Here is a 23,757-nt window from a genome sequence, read left to right on the forward strand (position 1 = left end):
AAAAATAATAAGCCGGATCCACTTAGAAGATTGAGGAACAATGCAATCTGCAATATTAACTGACATAGATAATTAGATGATTTTAGCTTATCTTATACGGTCCATTATACATTAAACGCGCATACGTAAACGTATTATGCGCATGGGTAAACGCTACACATGCACAGAAAGTTTAGCTTCGAGGTCCGGATTAAAGACTTTGTACTATATTATTTTAGGAACTTGTACTGAAATATATTTAAAAAATAACTTTTTAGTTTGTAAATTTATTTGAATTTCAAAATCTTATTTTAGTTATGAATAAATTGCAATTAATTTTTTTTCTACAAGTTTTATTTAAAGGAATGATTGGTTATGGTATGGCTAAGGCAGCTGTCCACCACCTAATGTGTAAACGCATTATATGTTTACACATGCACAGAAAGTTTGTAGCTTTGAGGCCCGGATTATAGATCATTTCGGATTATGGACGTTCGAATTAAAGACTTTTGACTGTGTATATTCTGGATACAAATGTGAACAACAATATGCAAAATACAGAATTAGCTACAGTCTACTTGTATCATTTTAAGAACTTGCTTAATGTTACAGCAAGATAATAGGTGGCCTCAAATACATATTTATTATTATTTTAGTTTCTATTTTCCCCCTATTAATTCCAAGTTTTTTTTTCAATAAAATTGTTAAATATAAAAGACAATAACATATTTTCTTTATAACATAGTTGTAGTAAAGATGTTACTTTAAATGATTATAATAAAATTTAAAAAATACTCTGCAGTTTTATTAACATTAATGCTTTTATTTCTATGAAGAAATATTTGATTTGTGTAGAAATGTGCAATGAAAATTATTCATCTTATCTATTATATTCAGTGCATACTACTTGCAGTTTTATATTAATTTCTGCGAATAATGAAATATATAGATTTTATTTATTTTTGGTATAATGCCATTTTTACAATGATTTGTGAAGTTCTATGAATCCTGATAACTGATGTTTTGAGAAGAGGAACTTTATTTAGAATAGTTTGATTTTATGATTTTAAAAAAATTATTTTTTACTGTTAAATTTTCTTACTTGTCAATTATAGTAGCTATTAAAAATTTGTATTCTGTGTTTTTCTTTTCTTATCTTTCTGTCTGTTCTTTTTTTCCCTTGTATGTAAGTTAATAAATAATTGATGTTCGCTATGCAGTTATTTTATTTTATTTTATTTATTTATTTATTTATTTATTTATTTATTTTAGATTTGATTAAAAATTCTGATCTCATGTGGAAACAAAGTGTTTGGACATCTGTGATTTCTGCCAAATTAGCTGTTAAACATTTGAAACAAGGAGGTTTACTGACATTAACTGGTGCAAAAGCAGCACTTGAAGGAACACCTGGTAATTCATAATATTTTTCATTTTATTTCATACAAAGTATGAAAATATTGAATATTTAACTACAAATATTTAATTGCCAAATTTCCACTGATTAAAAAAGTTGTACACACTTTAAATAAAAAATAATAATAATAATTACTTCAATAACAGGACCAAACAACAAAATGAATAAATCAGTTAAAGAGAAACATAGAAAAAGAGACTAATAATTCATAAAGCATATTTATTATCTGTAAATTACATACTTTTTTAAATGTTTTTTAAAAAAATTCTTCATCCAGATTCTTAATTTAGATTATTTTTCAGTCGTTGGAGAGACAGAAATATATGACATAATGTTTATTCTCGTAAGTGAGATTCTTAAGCATCATTTTTAAGTATTTTAATCAATCTATCAAGATATGTGATTATTATAAATAACCTTATATTGGAAGAAATCTGGTTAATCTTTATTTTTTGTAATCTTATATTTTAACTATGCAATGCTTGTCATATTAAATATCAGGATATTCTGTAAATGCAGTAGCAAACTCGGAGGAATGCACAGGCAGAAAAGAAGATATAATTGTTGCGAAATATATCATAAATCACATTCAGGAAAAAATTGCAAAAATCCTTATGGCTGTCTGATATCAAGTGGGAAACCACCACCAACAGCAACAATAACCAAAATGAAAAAGAGAGAGAAAGAAGAAAAAAAGGGGAAAAAATAAGCTCTTTCTGCCTCTTAAAAAAAAAAAAAAAAGGTAAGAGGGGGGGGAAAGTTTAAAAAAGAAATTTTTTTTAAAGAAAAAAAACCTGAAAAGATTCAGATTTAATATTGCATCAGAGGGTTTGTTAAGGTTTTTTATGCTCTCGCTAAGCATTGTAGTTTATTAGTCTGCTCTTCAATTCACTCCTGCTAATAAGTTTTTTTTTTTTTTTTTTTTTTTTTTTAAACCTTTATTATTAAGTATTGCTTTCTTCACAAATGCATTACATACAATTTAACAGAAAAAAATTTTAAAAGCTACATATTATTATTCCCAATGTAGTATTAAGTGTTGGAATACTTTTTTCTCCTTTTTCAGTTTTTTCTCAGCTTATTATATAAGTATCCAGTTTTGTTATTAAGATGATTTACAAAACTTTTTTCTTTTATCTTTTTATTATTAACTTTTTGTGTGTTTAACTTTTTATTTATTAAATATCATATTCTTCCCACTTATGCCACATCACATTCAACAACAAAATCACAAAATATTTAAATATAGAATAACTTTGGAATTCCCAATAATGTGTCAAGTTGCCATACTTTTTTTTATATTCACTATATGAAAACAAAACTAGCTTCTAGCATGGACAACTGCCTAAAATAGTTATTCTAAAAGAAAAAAAAATGTATTAATGCTTTTAATGAGTACATCTAGTGTAATTTCATATAAATATTCAATATTTTTGATTAAATATCTCATAGTATTAATGTACGTTTTATTTAAATTAATCATATTAAAAAGTAAAAAAGATATTTTTAAGAACTGTGTTTACTGCTTTTAAATTGATTAGTTTGTTAAGCAAATAACCTTCCAGATTATATCTGAAAGTTAAATATCTTAGGCTTTACTGAATGGCAACATGCTGAGGTGTGAAAAATAAAAGTAATTTTTTTGGGGGGGGTATGGCAACACATTGTTTTCAAATATCTGAAATTGTTGATTAAAATTGAAAGATAAATATCTGACATTTTGCGGAATGACAATAATCTGATGCACTGGAGGTAAAAATGTTTTATTTTAAACAGTATTGTCATTTCTTGATTTCAGATTTTGAGTTTAGGTTCAAAAGCATAATATGGGCGGGGTAGGAATATATGTATTAAAAATTTGGTGACTGTAGGTACCATAATTTTCCATGTACATACACATATACAGATTTTTCATTATTTAATTTCTAAAAAATAATACATAACATTTGGTGGTTACAATTTGAAAAGTGAAACAGGCGCAAAAGTGAGTTTCAATCCTAATATCACCTCTAGTGCTTTTTTTTTTTTTTTTTTTTTAAGCATTATATTAAGTATTAAAGTCTATTTAATGCAAATTACTGATCATTTTCACAGCATTAACAGCTTTTATATTCAACAAAAACAAGTTATAAGAAGCATATATCTGCACACAACCATGAGTGAAGCTATGCTACTTATTGAGATATAGATAAATACTTACTGTTTCTTTATAGTTAAAGGTGCAATTTTGGGTACATGAAATGAGTATTAAATAAACAGTTAGAAAGTAAATAGTAATTCAAAAATCCAGTTGCAATTAAACCGTCCCCAGAATATTAAGAAATTAGAGGTGGTGTTCATAGTTGTGACTAAGAACATCATTACCCAATCCACAGAAACAGTTGTTTGATGTGCTCGAAGGTACCAGGTGTGCTGTTGATGTCTTCCACAGCAGCAGTCATATGTACTGTGAGATGCTGCAGAGTTTTTACAGACATCTCATGAGTCATTTGAGGCGTCTTCAAAAGAAGCTCAAGGGATTGAGATCTGGGAAGCATGAAGGCAAAAAAATGTAGTCCACCCCCTGGATTAAGTAGCATGGAGGTGATTACATGCCACATTGGAAAAATATGCACCAGGCATAAACTATATGCTCCTCAGCAGTGTAGGCGATATAGTCTGCACCAGATCTGAAATGATATGCATCAAGAAACCGACATATGTTTCATTGCTGAGCATTCGTGGAAAAGGTATGCCTTCAGCAGATAAGCACTTAGGATTCCTGCCCAAATTTTTAACTCTGAACCTCAGTCGAGCTTTTCAAGTAATACTGAAATAGAAATTTTCTATTGACCACATATGTGCTTTATGACAATTCCATCTTGTGTTAGTCTGGCCTTGTAAGAGAATAAAATAGTGATAAGAAATTGTAGATTATTATTATTCCTAGTAGCATCAAGCATCCAATGCAAAAGCTTTACCTTATGGGAAGTTGTCTTTGGCGAAGAGTTGCATGTTTTGTTGATAGAAGGGGTACATGTTTTCAGTATATGCAATCTTCCATACCGTTGTCTGCAGATCATCAAGTTCAGTTACAGTTAAATCTTGAATTTATCAACTGTTACAGTATGCATTATTCCATTTCAGACGCATGCATAGAGTGCAGTCGCCCTACCTCACGTTTTACCTACTGGGTTGTACACACTGACTGAGTATTTTACTATGGCAGTAGCACATCAAGGAAACAGAAACATGAGCCTCACGGTTTCAGAACCATGAAGGAAGATTGTTCAAAATGGTGGACCAAGGGGGGGACTGGCTGTAAGTCTCCAAACTGGTGGACCAAGGGGGGGACTGGCTGTAAGTCTCCAAACTGGTGGTATTATTAGCGATCACGTCTTGTCGTTCAATCCAAATTCTGTGCAATTCCATTTAGGTGTCACTAGTGGTTTGTTGTCCACAGAATTCTGTGTAATCCCTTGAATGCTTGCATACTTACTGGCAGGTACACTTTGACTACTATTCAAATCTTCAGGCTCATAAAGCCGTGCTCCGTGGTTTCTGGGAATAGTGACTCCAGTCGAGCATTTCAGCCATGCATTTGAGAGTACCATTTAGAGTCTGTTGCCTGTAAGTGTGAGATGGGCAGCAGTAGAGTGAATTTCATTTTCTTTCGTCGGAGGGGAGGTTTGCCTGACAGACCCACCTCCGGCCTAATATAGAGGTCCTAAGTTAGGCCTGGTTGTGCATTTATCTGAGTTTGCAGTACTAGCAGTTTACAACACATCACACAAACTTCCAAAATTATTCATATATTCCAAATACACAAACTTCCAAAATTATTCACAGGATAAAGTATTTTTAATTAATTTATGTTTAATTATTAATTTAGTTATTTAGTACTTTAACCAATTTATTTCAGAGTTACAAATGCAAAATAAGAAGTAAATTTATGAAGATAAAAGTGAAATCGAAGTAAATAAAAAGATTAAGACTTATGCCTTTCAGATAAAACAACAGAATTATTAGTGTATTTAAATTAATTGAAAAGTGGCATTTGAGTTCAGACTGTTACTTTTTTAAAAATTAAATTTAAATAAACCATGTCTGGTCATTTAAATTACTAATGTCAAACATTCTGATAATTATAAGAAATAATGACTCTAACACTAAGATATTTTTTAATTTCTGAAATATTAAAAATATTTCAGAAAACTTTCACCTTTTGTAATTTACAAAAACTCTTAATACAGACAGCTCTTGCAGCACTACTAATGTTATTTACGTTCAAATTGAATATGCGGTCACTTGTTGAAATAAATTTGTAAATATATTTTAAATTTTGAAGACCTAAATGTATATACAAATTAAATAAATGGATTAATTTTAAAAGCCCTCTTACTTGTGTTCCCCAAATTATTATACTTATGCCATTGAGTAAATTTACTCGCTGTTTGTTTTCTATATTGTAATCTTGATGTATCATTTTATTATACTGCATATTCGAAATCATTGGTAATTCTAGCTTTGTGAAAATATTTTCACTGAATGACAGGATTTTAGAATTGATAATATAGGTAATTTATACAATATTTACTTGTTTTATGTAACATATATTGCTCCTTCCTTCCACCACCCCCTCTTCTTCTTCATGATCTGCAAATCATAATTTTTCCTTCATTAACAAATTAAGACTGAAAAATTTTACAAAACAAGGTAAAATTTAAATGCTAATGACTCGGTCTTGGAATATTTATTTATGAGTGTTAGTACAGTACATTATCTTTAATCCGGACTTGTTGGGACTTCGGCAATTCCGGATTAGGGGTTTTTTCGGATTTTAGATCATCAGTTTAAATCTGGTAAGATGGTATGCAGAAATTATAAAATTAAAAATATGAAACCGTAATTTATGAAATAAAGCAGTTATGATCTAATGGGTATCGGAATTTACAAAAAAAAGCTTAATATTTATTTGTTTGCTTTATTCAACATTTCTTTCAATGTAAGTTGTTTAAGTTGCTTTGTTTTATGTGCTAATACCTTCTCTTTAATTCTATAAACAGACATAATTTCTTGTTCAGTTACAAAGTTCCACTGTTCAAGTCTTATAATTGCTGTGCCGAGAATACCGACTAACTTGTCAATCGAAACTTTTTCGTATTCACTAACCTCTCTGTCACTTTCTTCATGCCTTTATCCATTTTTTGCAGCAATTCCACTTTTTGTTTGATGGACATTGAAACATGCTTTTGCTTTGTAGATCCTTTGGCAACTCCAGAATCGGAAACTCTTTTTGACATAATCGAAAGTTCAAGCTTACTTTTTATAAAATTGCTCTAACAGGCTGCAAAAAATAATAAGCCGGATACAGTTAGAAGATTAAGGAACAACACAATCTGCAACATTAACTGAAATAGATAATTAGATGATTTTAGCTTAGCTTATACCGTCTGTTATACATTAAATGCGCATGCGTAAACGTATTATGTGCATGGGTAAACGCTACGCATGCACAGAAAGTTTAGCTTTGAGGTCCGGATTAAAGACTTTGTACTATATTATTTTAGGAACTTATACTGAAATATATTTAAAAAATAACTTTTTAGTTTGTAAATTTATTTGAATTTCAAAATCTTATTTTAGTTATGAATAAATTGCAATTAATTTTTTTCTCAAGACAAGTTTTATTTAAAGGAATGATTGGTTATGGTATGGCTAAGGCAGCTGTCCACCACCTAGTGAAAAGTTTAGCATCACCAAATAGTGGAATACCAGAAAATGCTAAAACGTTAGCTATTCTGCCTGTTACTTTAGACACACCTATGAATAGAAAATTCATGCCAAAAGCTGATTTCTTATCATGGACACCTCTCGAATTTGTTGCCGAGTAAGTCCTTTGTATCAATAAATCAGATGTAAATTTTATGAAGTAAGTGTGATTAGTTTTTATGCTGTGTGAGGTTATGTTATGTAAAATAATGATGTTAAAACATTTTTCTCTAACAAGCAATGTTTCTTTTTCTTTAATACATTACTCTTTTCAGAAGAATTTCACTAGAAAATTCATTCATTTAAAGAATGCAAATTTCAAAAATAATTTATATTTTATGTCCATTGATTATTAAACTTTTTTCTTCCTTTATGTAACAAAATAATTTGCTCCTGGAAAAGTGGAAAATATCATTAGTTTATAAAAATATTTTAAATATTTTTGTGGGAGAGGGGATTGATTCTTAATTAAGTATTGAATAAATTTCCGTTTTGCCATTGCAGGTGATAAAGTCGCCAATAATGGTCCAGCTGATGCCAAATAGAATATCATGGCTGGTAACCTTCTACGCATCATTTTCAAAACAAATCGCAGCCATTTCTTATCAGATTGATTCTTTCTTTCAATACTGGCATACGGTTACGTAGAATTTTTATCAGATAGTTCAATTTTATGCTCTAAGGCCATTCGCAGTAGTTAAGTCAATTAGGATGCAACCACACCGCTCACCCGAAGGTGAAAATATAGAAAAGTCAAGGGTTAAATTCATCAATTCTAATGAGAATGCATTAGCGAAGTAAAGCTCTACAGTTTTACATAATTTCTGAATAAGGTATTCGTATGAACTGAAATAATTCTTGCATTCCAAATTAAGATTTAACTTGAAATTAATGTAGATAATTACTAAGAGAATTAGATTTTTGTAGGGTAGTTTATGCGAGATGAGATTACTTAGGGTCACGTGATATGAACAGGCGAATCAGGATGTTGAACCATGAAAGCATGATAAATTCTTAAATTAATATGTTTTTACAAATTTATGGTCTTTATTTATTGGCTTTTTACAAAATTTTAAAGGATATTAAAATGTTTATGTGTTCAAAATAAAAAAATTCTTAGAACTAACATTTTTTATCTGTATACTGTATGTTGTCTCTAATAAAGTCTGCTTGGCAAGATTTGTGCTGGCGAAACGGAAAAGTACCTAAATTTTATATTATTAAATTATTATGCATTTTTTGCACACTAAATATTCATACAGTTCTCTTTTTTGCATAAAAGAAATTGACTATTCAAAATTCATTTTATTATTTTGATACACATTTTTTTCTTAGTTTAAAAAACATTTTTTTTTATCATGCCTTTTATTTTCAACCAGTTTTATTTGAAGTTCCGTACAATCTCTAATATTTTATTTTAATTAAATCATTTAAATTCATAAACATATGCATTAAATTTAAGAATTTATTTTTAAATATTGTAAAAAATTACCAAGGCTAAATTATAATGAAATCAAAATTCTCATTTTCCTTTAGTGTTTCAAAATTTGGAAAAATAAATTCAAGAAAATTTTTTTGTTTGTTCCTTTTTGCTGTATATGGTTAATACTTATTTATTATTTGTAAAGTTTTTAAATAATGAAGCTCTGAAGAGAATCCCCCCTTTTTTTTTGTTTGTTCATCTTTTGAATATTTTTCATTTGTAACATTTTTTATGTTAATTAAGAAATATACTTTCATGTAGATTGCTGTTGAACTGGGCAACTGGAAAAGAATGTCCAGCAAATGGAAGTTTGGTGCAGCTCATCACCAAGAATAGTGTTACTGAATTAAAGGTTGATTGAATGTTTAAATGATATTTTGACATGTATTTCTGTTGTAATGCTTTTAATGTAAGTGCATTTGAGAAAAGGCCAAATTATTTACAGTATGGCTTATTGTAACACAATTTTAAAACATATCTGTGATAAATGTCTTAATTGTTACACTGAAATTATGTTAAAAATTTAGTTTATTTGCTAAGTCTTGTTAACCATGGCAAAATATATATATACATTTTTATATCTTTGTTATGTAAAAAATAGGGATAACATTCTTTGGATTATATTCTTAAATGTTTATATTAATTTTAGTGTAAAATAGCAATAACATTTTAAATATACATTTTGTATTTTTTATTTTGATATAATTAACTTTAATCACTATATAAATTTAACTGGTTTTTAGTTTTTTTTTTATAATTAAATGTAATTCAGGTTACATTTTTACACCTGTAAAGTTTTTCTTTTATATAAATTTTAGATAGAAATTATGATTAACATATCCAAATTCAGGGACCTTAATGTGATATTATTAACTATTTTGAATGTTGTTATTGTTAAATATGATGTACAAAATAACTTTGTAAATGTAAGGTAGAAGTATTATCAGCTTTTAATTATGGAACATTTTAAGTTCTTGCTCAGTTTTTCAAATGTTGAACACCACTTTAGATTCAAGCAAGCTAGCATTTAATTCATTATTTTAATATTAGGATGCATAAAATGTCCATTTGTAATAGGAATTTAGTGAAGAATGGTTGAATTTATTTGCATGCCATTCAAATAAATTCAACCTTTCTTCAAACTGAATCCTGCTTATTTAAAATATTTCACTGTAAAAGTTTCTTTAGGAAGATGAATTTAAGACTTTCAACTCTTTATAGAAAGTGCAAACTGTAAGCTTATTAAATTAAAAAAGGGAAAAAGAAGGGTTGTGTTTAATCTGTGTATCTTAAGAACATTGATTGAACCACATTTTAATTATGCACAGATGAATTGTAAAAGCTTTCTTCTCTTTTCAATTCCAATTAAATATTTGATAGACTTTTTTACAAGTATATTTTACTATCTTCTTTTTAAATAATAATATATATATATATATATTAGTTATATCATTATATTTATAAATGTATATTTTAATTATATAACTATTAATATTTAATCCTAGTAATATATATATATATATATAAATTAACAATTCAAAGGTATTAGTGAATTTAACAAAATGCATTTTTAGAGTAAAACTTTTTTGGGAAAGGATATGATGAGACTAATATTTAAAACTAAATACAGGCTGTTTATAAAGTCTTTTTGCAACTTTGGATATATATGTAGGGATGTACTTCAAATAGTGAAGATATGCTATAAATTGCATTTAAAAGCTTGATTTTAAAGCTAAAAATGTCCTCATTTAAGTATTATCATGTTTTGGATCTAAAATGTTCTTGAATGAAATCTTTTCTCACAGACTAAGACCAAGTTTTTCGTGCGTTTGATCTACTGTTACTCCATTGGATTAATTACGTAAAAGCAGTCGTGTATATTCTTTAGATAAATGTAGGGTTGGGATGGCAAAAGCAATTCGTGAAATCGCTGAAGAATCTTAAAATTAAAACACTAGTGTGCATAATGTGTTATGAAAAAAATTGATTATATTGAATGTTAGAAATGTGAATTGTGCTGCAGTAAAGCAGTTCTAAGTGTTTTATGATATGTTATTATTATGTGTACATCTAAAATTATAAAGTTGCTCAAGGGTTCTATAGATGCTCTGTATAAATAAAGTTTCTGTCTGTGAAATAACCAGAGTGACTACAGAGGAGAAAGCATCCTTAATACTTAAAGAATACTTAAAGAATTAAGGGGAAAAAAAAAAAACTGTAGACATGTTAATTTCTAAACTAACTTCATTTAATGTTAATAATTTTAAATGTTAATATGACTTTTGGGTTGCAAGTTCTTTGCAGTGGGAGAAAAAATAAATGCAATATATGACTTTGCTGCAGTGAAACTGTCAGTATTATACGATATTTCTTTAACTTCAGTAAATTTAGCGGGAGATAACTGATGATTTAATGACATTTTTGGATTACCTCTGTCCTGTATGTAGCTAATCATTAAATTGTGTAATAATAATAACAAAGAGATTTTCATAGAAATTATTTAAAATGTATTTATAACAAGGTACAAAAATTTTAGTACAAAGAATGTTTAAAATTTATATTTTTGAAACATTTTGATATTTTGTAACAGTAATAATTTAGTATAAAAGAAGGAAGGAATAATATAGTTTGTTCAAAGGAAATGTCTATTTTGGTTGAATTTTATTGCAAATAAATAAATAATTTCATTTTTCAATTGGAAATGTAAATGACACTTTTTTATACTTTTTAAAGGACCAATTTCTGTGAACTGAAGAATTTTGAGGAAATATTATAGCTTCACATTGAGACGGCACCGTTAAACGTACCTTGTAAGGATTAGAAATAATTGTTTCATAAGAGATTAACTACATTAAATGAGTTGCATGTTCATGTAATTGCATATTTTTGTATTTAGATAAATCAAAATTTTCAGTTTTCAGGGATTACATTAGCACCTATAAAATAAACACTTGAATGTATTCATATCATTGGTGTATTGAAAGTTTTACTTTTGTTCTCTGAATAACAGTTTTAAATTTGTTAATGCCTAGTATGTTAATAAATCAAGTAATGGATATAACACAATTAATTTGTGATTTCTAAATTAATATAAATGGTTCAGTTTACATAAAATTTATTAGTGAAGATATAATAAAATATTTTCTTCTTTTTCCCTGTGAATTTTGGATCTCAGTGTGATTTTGACTGAAGAATTAGTCAGTAATGCTACATGTATAACAGCATATATGCAAAATGTATTGCTGTTGGTAAAATGCATTTTCTTCTTAAAAAATCCTTTTTGAATGAATGTCATAGAAACTTGGTTTAGTTTTGCATTTTTTTTATGAAACACTGACCAGTTAGTGAAAGTTAAGAGATGGATAATTTTATAAGGAGAGTTAAAGTGCTGTGTGAGTTGCTTGTAAGAAAGAAAAATTATAAAATTTTCTTAGGCGTACAAATAAAGGTTAATTTATGTGCTGTTTTAAGTAGCAAGTGACTGTTTAAAAATAATCCAAAAACTGAAATTTTGAATTGAAGCTGAAAATATATTTATTATAGTTATATCTAATAAACTAGTACCTAAAAACCTGAAATGATAGAAGAAATTTAAATATAACTTAAGAACTATGAGAGATAAAAATGCAATAAATTTCAATTTTGATAATTGAAGAGCTATCTGAAACAAATCTTGTTCCTATTTATGTGTACTAATTATATTATTGATCGAGCAATTTTTAAAAATTCTTTCATATCAAAATATTATAATGGCCTCAAAATGTATTTAAATTTCTCTGTACCATATTGATATAAAACATATAATGTAGACATAAATCAATATTTATGTAAAAGCATACTGTTTTGGACTGCTAATTGGATACTGGTTGTAATGTAATGTGCAGTAGATGTATAAAATATAAATACAGCAAACCCTTGCTGAATGTGAAGTTTATGTCATTAATACACTGTGCATATGGCCTTCTCCAGAATTAACTTTCTGTGGAAAAAGTGTGTTAAATATAATTCAGAATAAAAAAAGATTTCTAGTTTAAATAGACTCAAATATTTTATTAAAAGGAAAAAACAAAATAAATTTTAACTGAAAGGATTTTTATTACTGCTTAATAAGTATACACAATTGATTTTTTTAAAAAAGCTGTTAATTTTTGTGCAGGACAATGATTGACAGAATTCTTTAAAAAAGGTTTTGTGGAGGTATTGATGAATTTTCAGTGCTATACTAATAATATAACACAATTGATTTTTAAAAAAAGCTGTTACTGAAAGGATTTTTATTACTGCTTAATATGTATATCACACAATTTATTTTTTTAAAAAAGCTGTCAATTTTTGTGCAGGACAATGATTGGCACAACTCTTTAAAAAAAGTTTCATGGAGGGACTGATGACTTTTCAGTACCTCTCGGAAATTATCCTCTTCTTTCTTTATTTGGGTCAGTCTCCATTGCAAAAATCAAATAGTTCCTTTTAAGAATTCATTTAACTTTTAAGTTAAAGGCACTTTATCATCATCTTCATGATTTATGCTTTTACTGTTGGCTGGTGTTCTTAGATTATTCAATTCTTCAATTTTCATTTCTCACTTAATTCTGACTTCTCCTTATATATGAAAATCCTTCACCATCATTTACTATTACAGTCTGTACAATTTCTTTGGTTTAATTTTCAATTGATTGAAATCTTTTTTAATTCTCAATGACTTCTGACTAGAGTCAATGACAGTATGCATTCATATTGATGAATGAACATTAACCCTTTCTGGCATGCTACCTTTTAAAGTTGGAATTTTGATTTAAAAAAAAAAAAAGGTAGGCAGTTTAATTAGGCCTAGAGGAGTGCACAAGTAAAATTTTGTAAAGATAGCACTTACAGTTTTAATTCTGTGCGTGTGCCCGAAGCGGGGCACACTGATAGTATTCCAGCATCGCTGGGAAGCGCATGAAAAAGTAAGAGATTTTGCCTACAATTAAAAAACACTAGATTCTGAATACCATAGCAGATTTAGCATTACCCAGGGTGTGCCACGGAGGGATCTGCTACTCTGCACCCCCCTAAAAAGCTCATTTTTGGTTATATGATAATTACATGCTTATGAATGGGGGAAAAAAAGTAACTTGGGTATATGATATTTACCTTATTTACATTTTATATTTACACTTTAGTCTATTTTTTTCATTGTGGTACTTTTTGAAGAAAGTGACACTACCTTTGAAAAAGCACAACCCAATATTGCATGTTTTGCACTTGTGCTATGATCCGTATCAGATTCACTATCTGAAAGCAATTCGTGTACCACATTCAGTGCTTTAGAAATTGTCAGCCCTCTCCGAACCATTTGAAAAATAATTAAAAATCTGAAAAAAATAAACTAATATTATATCTACAATTTGAAATTATAAACTATAAAATAAAAATATAAATGTCTACAACTCAAAGCTTTTAAACATTGCACTAAGAAAACTTCTTTGAACCAAAGTGAAAGAGAAAAAGAGAACTGTTCTAGTGAAAAACCAAACAGCTAACTGATAAAATTTTCCCTGATCTTCAGAAAATCAGTCCAAAAGAAGAAAGACAAAAACAGGAAATGAAACACAGATGTGGACCCACCTTTCTATGTTAATGAACTGACCGATGAGCTGCAGAGAAACAAAGATACAGCTGCCTCTCAGTGAACCCAGTCTGGAAACACTTCAGTTCGCCATTCGATTTTAAACAAGATTTCAAGGTAAAAATTTAAAACAGATATAGAATAAGAAGATTAGTATACAGCCAAAAAAGTAACATAGACATTTCCTTTCAAACAATTCCTTTTATACCCTAGAAAAAATCTGGAAGATTTCTTCGAAAAATGAGGGTCTTAAAAAAACTAAACATGGCTAAAATATATGGACTGGTTTGTGTTGAGCTGCCATCTACTATAAATAAAGACGGTTCAGAGTAACCTGCAGTAACCTTCAAATCCTTTTTCACTCAATTTTTCTGTGCATACAGAAGGAAATTTTAGGTGACACAAAGGATTAAACCACACATGAAATTCTAGCACTGGGACAAATTAAATGGACACAAAGTAATGCCAAATAGCATTCCGCACTCAGCAAAGGTTTACTGTCTAGCGTTTACTATGTATATTGCTTTTATAATGATACAAATATTTGGCATGAGTATTCATATTCCTATAAAAATGTTGTAATAATATTTTTTTAAACCTTTGCTAATGTGAAAAAAAATCAAAAGTATTATTTTAATACAACATAATTTATATAAACTAATATGGCTGTCTATTATAAAATAAGGGAAGCAATAATTAGAGCTTGATTAATATTTTCATTAAAACTTATTTGAGATAAATACTATTTGCTTTGATACATAGCATTCAAATTATGTAATGTTTCTAAGTCTGTAATGATTTTTTACATTAAATGAAAAAATGATGCAGAAGAAAGCTTGATGTCTATGGTATTAAGTTATACATTAATAATTCTGCTGTTAGCATTAACTGTAACAAAAAAAAAATTAGTTATTTCTGTTTTTAATAGACATTCCTAAAGATATGCATGCCATTTTAATTTCTTGATGGTAAATGTTATATGCATCTCTCAAAGTAATATTGATGTTTATAAATGTTAAGTACAAACTATGATTTGCTCTGTTACTTCCATGGTATGTAACTCAATTATAAAATTCTATTAAACTGAACTGTATTCATATTGTTTTGGCGTATTACTGTCAATATATTATCATAATTTTTAGGTAATCATATGCAGTAAAATATCAATAGTACCATTTTAAAATGCCAATTATTTAAATATGCTGTAATCTGCTCCAGTTCTGATAGATTACATAATCAGATAATGTAATCCAGAATTAAAATGTACTCGAGAATGATGCCATGTAATCTCTACAAGAATGATACTTGTCACTTTCCTTTCTTAAAATAGATAAAAATCAATATCTTCATTCATCCCCCCAAATGAAAGATAGAATTTTTATTTCAAGGAAGATAATGTCATATTGTTAATTCTAAGCAGAGAAGTCAAATTGATTGATATCTTCCTACCACTTTAACTACTACAATGTTATTTCAAAATATTAAAGTTTCAGTAAATGATGGGTCTGGATCTTTTTCACGACTAAATATTGGGCGTTCGACGTGGGTTTGATTTTAGGTGAAAAGATTAGTTCATAGTTTTCTTCATGTGTAACTTGAATATCCACCACAAAGATATCCTTTTCAGGCAGATAGCTCTCATGTGCTTTGCCATATTCAACCCCCCCTTCTTTTGCTTAACATTACACACATGGTATGATTTTATCATCATAATTATTTGTATTGACATTTATGTACACTATATCTTTTTAATGATAATGTAGACATCTTTCAAGCTTCTCCATATCATCCATTTTGCATTCTATGCCTTTCCAGATTAACATTAAAAATGTAATTTTCAGGTAATTAGCATTTTAATTCACTTAAATAAATATGCATTCAATAAATTGAAAAATATTTATTTGAAAAATATTTATTGAAAAAATATCTAATTCAATAATGCAATGTGTATCTTTTTAAATTAAAAAGACATTGAAAAATTAGATGAAAATTTTCTCATTTTACACTGAATTTTTGTAAAAGAATAAAAATTAATTAAATACATAAATGCTTTATTACACAGATATATGATTAAATAGTAACACAAAAATTTGTTAATTAAACTGATATAATCATTTTAGCAATGAGAAATATGAGAGTTAAAAATTAACCAGTCAGGATGTACTGGTTAATTTTTAACAGCTTGTCATTGAAGTGGGACTATACTTGATTGGGAAAAATCCTTCTCACTGAGCGTGTGGCATTTTCTAGTAACTTGAAAAATTGCTTTTCAAATTTTCATTTCTGCAATTTATTTACGTATTAAGATTTCTAAAATGTCTTGTTTTAATCACTCTTTGAAAATATTCTTGTCCCTACATTAGAATAAACAAAATCTTTTATAAAATGACATTCAATACTTAAGATGTGACATAAAATGCATACCTTATGTAGATAGTCTGAAACTCACAGCCCCCAAAGCAAATCTACATAGTTTGTGAATGCATTTCTTGTAAATTAACATTATTATGCCAAGAATTTGAAAAAGTTCCAATTTTACATTATTTTCATAACCCGAAAAGAAATGTTGAGTAAAATCCCAGAAAATCTTGAAGTGGAGCGAATTAGTTTACAATTTGAAATCTTTCTCGAAGAACTGAAGATATAGATTTGATTTTTATTCAGAATTGTAAAAAAATACCCCTAGATATTAATTTTTTATAATAATCACTGAGAGTACATTTATATGTGAGCAGCTTTTTTTGTTAGGGAAAATAAATGAGTCTAAAAAAAACCAGCTTGACTGATGAGCACCTACAATTTGGGTTGTAGGAAAAAATGTCACCCGGAAAAAAGGGAAACGGAAAGAATATCCCCGGAAAATAAGGAACGGAAAAAATGTCACCCTTCGTTTGCAATGGGAAATTAAGGCATGTTTAGAAAGATTGCCAATCAGGGTGATAAAAGTTTTATCTCAACAACCGTAACTTCGGATGACCGGAAACATGTGCGAGTAGAAGCAAGAAGACGTGTTGGCTGCTTGTTTCTTCCATGAAACCTACCTCCATAGTTTCTTCGCTAAGGTTAAAAATAGAGGGTTGTTTAGAGAGGGAAGCTTTCGCGATGGACGCCAGGGGAAAAAGGCGGGTTGTCCAGCGTCGGTCATTGTCAGGTCTTTAGTAATTACTCTCCTCGCACTGCATGTAGTTAGAGCCTTAAGCTGCGGTTTAGTGAAACATTTATTGACGCACAACAGAAAACTAATTCATCCTGAGCTTTGGTATAAGAAACAGTTGTAGATGCAATTTCAAGTTACGGTTTGCGATAACACACAAAATGTTAAAAAAAGGCCCCTTTGGACGTAATTTAAAATCTGAAACCTTTCAGATTTTTTATTTTACTAAAAATTTAAAATCTAATTTAAATGGATCCCATAACCACGTGATCTGGATTTAAACATTTAATATGCAATGAACCCTCTTATGGCGACCTCTTCCAAAATAATTTCTCAGAGTAGAAATTAACACTTGTACCGAGCATTATCTCTTTAAGATGACCACTTCCACCAAAGACCAAAATAATTAGAAACATGGATGATCGTATTAGAGAGGATTTAATGCACCAATGCGTAACCTACTCAGAGCCGGACCATCTAGTAGCCCATAAACGATTGGCGACCATCTCCTTAAGACGATCACTTCCAAAAGTGACCGGCATTTCTATAGGTATAAACAAACACTTGCACTGAATATCATCTTTCTAGGGTGGTGATCTTCACAGATATCAAAAATCAACTAGAAACATGGATGGATTAGGATTATTCAATTATGGCAAAGCGCATGAGGGCTATCTACCTAAAGGGAGGGATGCCTTCGTGGAGAACTTTCTAAGGGAAACTGGCTCGTATACATATTACACATGGGGAAAACCACGAAAGTGCCCATGCAGCCAGCCCGTTCGCGGGATTGGAATCTCGGACCGAAATACCAGTGTTCAGCGTCTTTACCGCTCGGCCGCTGATAGGCTGAAATCTGATGGATGGCTGATGGATATCTTAGAAAGGATTTTCACTTATAGTAGTTATATTAATTACAATTACGTGTAGAGCTTATGAAAACTTAAAAGCGGCCGAGCGGTTAAGTTGCTGAATACCCTGGTTGTTATATCTGGGTACGATTCCTAGCAAAGCAGCTTTTTGTGGTTTTTCCCCTATATAACGTGGTTACGAGCTAGTTTTCCTTAGGAAGCCCTCCACGAAGGCAACCATTCTCTTAGGCAGATACCTTTTGTGCGCTTTGTTATAGTCAAGTAAACCAAGCCAAATTAAAGAAGCTTATTTATTCTACTCTCCAAATTGAGCTCCAAATAAGTCATACGTGGGAGCTTTTCGTATTCATAACGTAAAACGTATCAAAATGGGGAAATTAAATAAATTTAATTATTTAACTTGGTTATCTAGAATTCCAGTTTTTAATTTATCTCTTGTTTCCAAAAATCTGAGTATGAATAAATGTGTAATAAAGCATAGACAGATAACTTTGAAATTCAGAGAATAACTTAAATGACCTTTGACCACTAGCAGCCGAGAGGTAAAAATAGTTGAATATTGGTAGTTCGACTGGCGTTCAAACCATGGCGGATGTGCTGCTTACCAGGAAATTTTCGTGTTTTTCTCCATGTGTAACATAAATACGAGTCAGTTTCTATTAGACGTATGAAATAATTTTTGTCAACTACTCGCTATAAACAGTTCTCCATGAAGGCATCCATATTCACTTCGGCAGATAATCTTATGGTACTTTGCCATAACCTAAATAATCTGATTTGATGATTATGCTAATTTTTTCTCATACTGAATCCTGTGATGCTTTAATTAATGTTTTATTTATCATAAACTGTGTTAACTGCTTTAAATTAAATCAGGAATTTTTCTGTTAGATTTCCTTTTTGAAAATTTTCACATCATTTTAGAAGCCTAAATATGTCAGTTCGTTTTAGTAAGACGTATTATTTGTAACTGTTTTACATATAAGTACAGAGAATCTCATGACCGCGAACTCTAAAAGTGTTTCCTACAACATAAATAAACAGGCTTTTATACATTTGCCTCTCTAATGCAACCATCTACTATATAAGTGGCCTAAAAATCGCTTGAAGCCGCCGTTAGTGGTCGCATTAGAAAAGTCTCATTATATTTGCATTTTTGTGGCATTTAATAATTTCAGTTACATGTCTGCCTTATAAATTATAATATTGATTTTTCAAGGTCGTGTAACAACTTTCAATATAAATTAGAATAGTAATAATCTTTTACATTCCATTCGGATTATTGTATTCGTACGAAAGCCTTGAATCAATTGTTGATCATTATTTTGTACGTATGCTATTGCAAAAATTTAAAAATTCTTAATTATGATATTTTCCAATATTCGGGCTTTAAATGCCCAAGTTATTTAATTTTATGCCAAGATTTAAACTTTGTGCATTTACAATAAGAAGGTCTTAATTCTGGAACTTTTTAACATCTGAAGCTGGTTAAAACTGGTTGAAATGTGTTGCAGTCGCAGTTCGTATGCAAAACCATTCTCGCACTGATTTGTTTTATGCTTAATTTATAGCAATTTCCCTAAGTAACCAAATTTTAGATTTATATCATTTTTTTTTTTTTTAATTGTGAAAATAAACAAAAAGAAAGGAGAAAATTTTTCTTTCTTACATTATAATTATTTTCAGTTCATCTTTTATGATAATTAATGTATTTTTCAATTTTCCTCAACTGTCAAATCTTGTTGTATTTCTAAATATCTTTAGATTATTTACAGTCCCTGCAATTTTAGAGTTTTTATGTTAAACTCTAAAATAGTTATTAGAATAATTATTAGAAGCATTTGATGTAATTAATGACGTACGTCGCCCATAGATACGCAAATTTTGAACTTTCAATATTGTTGGAAGCACATGAGCAGAAAATTCGTCTTTTCTAGCAAATTGCAAATTTTAAAATTAAAAAAATTCAACTTCATCAATCCAATTTTCTGACTCAATTAAAGGCACTGAAGTTATTTAACATTTAAGAACTCTCGGTGATTTAGAACTCCCCGGAATTGGTACTCAAAAAATGATTTCAAAAATGCTCTTCTACATCTATTAATAATTGTTCTATCCCTTGAATAGCTAGTATCTACTGCATTTTCTCCTCATTTCTTCTTTGGCGGTTATTTGAATCATGGCAAAGGACGGGAACTGTCTGTCTAAGAGAAGGGATGCCTTCGTGGAGGACTTAACGAAGTATGAGAAAGGGAAACTTGATTGTATTTACGTTACACATGAAGAAATAACTAAATTATCTTGTAACCAGCTTGTTTGCTGGGATTTGAGCCCCTGTCGAACTGTCAGTGTTAAGCGACCGCCAGAGTCGTAGCTAGGGTTTTCAGCGCCCAGGGACAACTGAAGATTAATTCTACAATGTCGTAATATCAGTTTGGCGCCCCTTGGATTCTGCGCCCAGGGACAGATGGCCCCTTTGGCCTCTTCTAGCTACGGCCCTGGCGACCGCTGGAGCGCTGATGAGCTGCATTATGTATTCTGCTTAAGAATATAGAACACAAATGACTGTCAATTTTATTATATCATCAGTGTTTGGTAACTTTCGCTATGAAAATAAAATTGTTAGAAATATGAGTGAAAAGACATGTAAATATTTTGAATTTGGATTCAATTTAATTCCCTTCATGTAACATATAATGCTGTAGTTTACGTAATAGCACTTAAAATTTTTGAATATATTAACACAAAAGGATACGGCAATGCTGTTACGGCATTCGACAAAATATGTCTCGTTTACGTATATATATATACGTATATATTCTTTGCAGAAGGAAGAAAATTATAACCAATGCAGAAAATTTCTAAATTCAATTTCGCCAGATAAATTTTACATAAAATGAAAAAACAATTTTCAGTACATATAAATAATTAATTGAATGAATGTAAATTTTTACTGCAGAATACATAAACTTATTTTCAGCGCAATGTAAAACTGTTCCCACGCAAAATTTATATTATAAGAAAAAGTTAAATGTCTGTTATGTCGAATATTTCTTCACTTAGATTGCAGAGACATTCGATATTTTATGGAAGCGGGACACTTGAAAAATGAGCAACCCCCTCTCCGGGAATCGAACTGCGGATCTCTGGAATACGCGCCCAGCGTGCAGACCACTACACCACGAAAGCACGTCAAGAAGGCTCAAGTCTAAAATTTATGCATATTTAGTATTAATTCTATATTTTGCATATTAACATTTTAAAAATACCTGACTAAATTACTCCTGGACGGTTGTGTATAAACCTATGGTTTGTTTGATCAAGTGCGACTCATTTGTTAAGTATTGAATGGTGTACTCGCTTGCAAAACCTTGTGAATTTTGTTTTTCTTGAAAAATCGGCAATACTAAGTATGATTGCTAAATATTACATTCTTTTTAAGGGAACATTATAGTATAATAATAAGAATATTTTCTCCTGGGATATACTTTTATCAATGATATTTTACTGTAGCGCAGTTTTGCTAAATTCCTATAAATCAGTTCTAATTATTCTAAGCTGATTTACTAAGACTTGGAATGATGCTCAAGGCCGGCGCTAGACGTTTTGCCGCACGGTGCCTGCTTTACAACTTCAAAATTCTGCCGCCCAGCTCTTTCCAAAGTTCTAAAAATTTTGCGTTCTCTCAATTCTGCCGCCCGGTGCGGCCGCACTGATTGCATATGCTCTGGCACCGGCCCTGATGATACTAGGAATGACTAGGAAACGATAATTCAGATAATACTTATCTGAATTATCAGATAATGCTTATTATCTGAATTGTCATTTCCTCATAAACATGATGCTTATTAAAAATTACAGATGTTTTAATTAATAACAACTTTAAAAACTGGTTGTTAGTAGCTTTAATTTTGACTCCATACACTTCAACAATTAAAAAAGCCAAAAGATAGGAAGTTTCCTTGTCAGCTCTTTTTGAGTCCTTTTCTAATACTGCTAAAATTCTGCATGATATTTGTTTTAGAACTGCTAACAAAATTTTAAATACAAAAGTTATACTGCAATTTTAAGTCTGAAAAGTAATTAATTCAGACTTGAAAGCTCTTGAAACATAGAACTTGAGCTCAAAACAACAAGAATAGAATTTTGCATTCATTTTTTTAATTATACGATTATTGCTTCATTGATAACAATGTTATAAATAGTTCATTTAGAATTACACTACAATTGCTGCATTGGAATCCATATTTCTTACTAATTATTTAAACATGAAAAATGAGAGCTATAATTATTATATGTACTTTTTAATCCCCAAAGTCATAATAAAGTTTTCTCATAAATAGGAAATTGACTGTTTTCAACAGTTTAACCTCTTCGTCAAGATGCATTTCTTTTACGGTCCTAATCAAAAATTACAGAACAGCAGAACATAATCTTCTATCTCACGAAATTTGCTAAAACAAATTCTTTCGCATTAATTTTGAATTTTATTTAACTCTAATTTATTCAATATTTCGAGTTCTGGATAATCAAATTAGCGGTATCATTCTAAAGCTGCAAAATGTAATTAAGAAGCTCAGCTTCGTTTTTAATGATTCATTTTACCACGCCACTGGGGAAAAAAAAAATATCTGAGTTTTCAGATTTTCAATTACGTCCAAAGGGCGTTTTTTTAACATTTTGTGTGTTACCTTTATTTATTAAATATCATGTTCTTTGCACTTAAACCATAAAATTCAATTCAATAGCAATGCCGCAGCATATCTTTAGAATTTCCCATACACACTTCCGCGCGCTGGAGACAAAAAGGTTTTTCCCAGCCGTAGAGTGTTGCCATTGCTCCCTTTTAAATCGCTGAGTTTGTTACTCAAAAATTCGTTAAAGTTTTGCAAAATATAAAATCGATAATAAATCAAATTCCAAATTTCAAATTTGGTCTTCCACATGGCCATATTCGTAGGAGGATTACGTCATTCAAAATTCGATGGCTCTATGTATCGTTGTTTTATCACAATGCGAGAAATATACATACATCTATGCAGACTTTTCATTATTTAAAGGAAAATTTGAAAGCTTTCACATTTCATATTGCGCCCAAAAGGATTTTTTTTAACGTTTTGTGTGGTACCTTTATTTATTAAATATAATGTTCTTCGCACTTTACCATAAAATTCAATTCCACAACAATATCACAAAATATTTAAAAAGCGCAAAATTTAAGAATTTCCAATACACAGTTTCGGGCGCTGGAGATACATTTCTTTTTTCGTACAGTGTTCCCGTTGCACGCTTTTAAATCGATGAGTTTGTTAATTAAAAAATTCGTTAATGTGTTGCAAAATTGGGAATAGCTAATAAAACAAATTCCAAATTCGGAATTTCAAGTGCTCATGTTTGGTTGGAGTACTGCGTTATTCAAAATTGGATGGCTCTAGGTACTGTTGTTTGAAAATGTGGAAACATTCATGCATTCATGCAGAATCTTCATTA

At 29.7% G+C, this 23,757-nt stretch overlaps 1 protein-coding gene across 4 annotated transcripts in view; it reads left to right on the plus strand.

The window, feature by feature from the left end:
* Window positions 1–15,338, plus strand: part of Dhpr (dihydropteridine reductase) — a 43,087-nt gene extending 27,749 nt beyond the window's left edge. For 3 of the 4 annotated variants that reach the window (XM_085820592.1, XM_085820605.1, XM_085820600.1), the window contains 4 exons: window positions 1,252–1,392; window positions 7,073–7,265; window positions 8,892–8,982; window positions 11,364–15,338. In XM_085820592.1, coding sequence (XP_085676718.1) covers window positions 1,252–1,392; window positions 7,073–7,265; window positions 8,892–8,982; window positions 11,364–11,378 — 440 coding nt within the window. In that variant the 3' untranslated portion in view covers window positions 11,379–15,338. Of the gene's footprint in view, window positions 1–1,251; window positions 1,393–7,072; window positions 7,266–8,891 lie in introns of all 4 variants that reach the window. The other variant, XM_085820598.1, reaches the window with a different exon arrangement.
* Window positions 15,339–23,757: the final 8,419 nt, after the last annotated feature.

This window comes from Stegodyphus dumicola, chromosome 1 (assembly GCF_044657685.1).
Source record: "Stegodyphus dumicola isolate Sdum_Otavi_A_Nest chromosome 1, ASM4465768v1".
Classification (NCBI taxonomy): Eukaryota; Metazoa; Arthropoda; class Arachnida; order Araneae; family Eresidae; genus Stegodyphus; species Stegodyphus dumicola.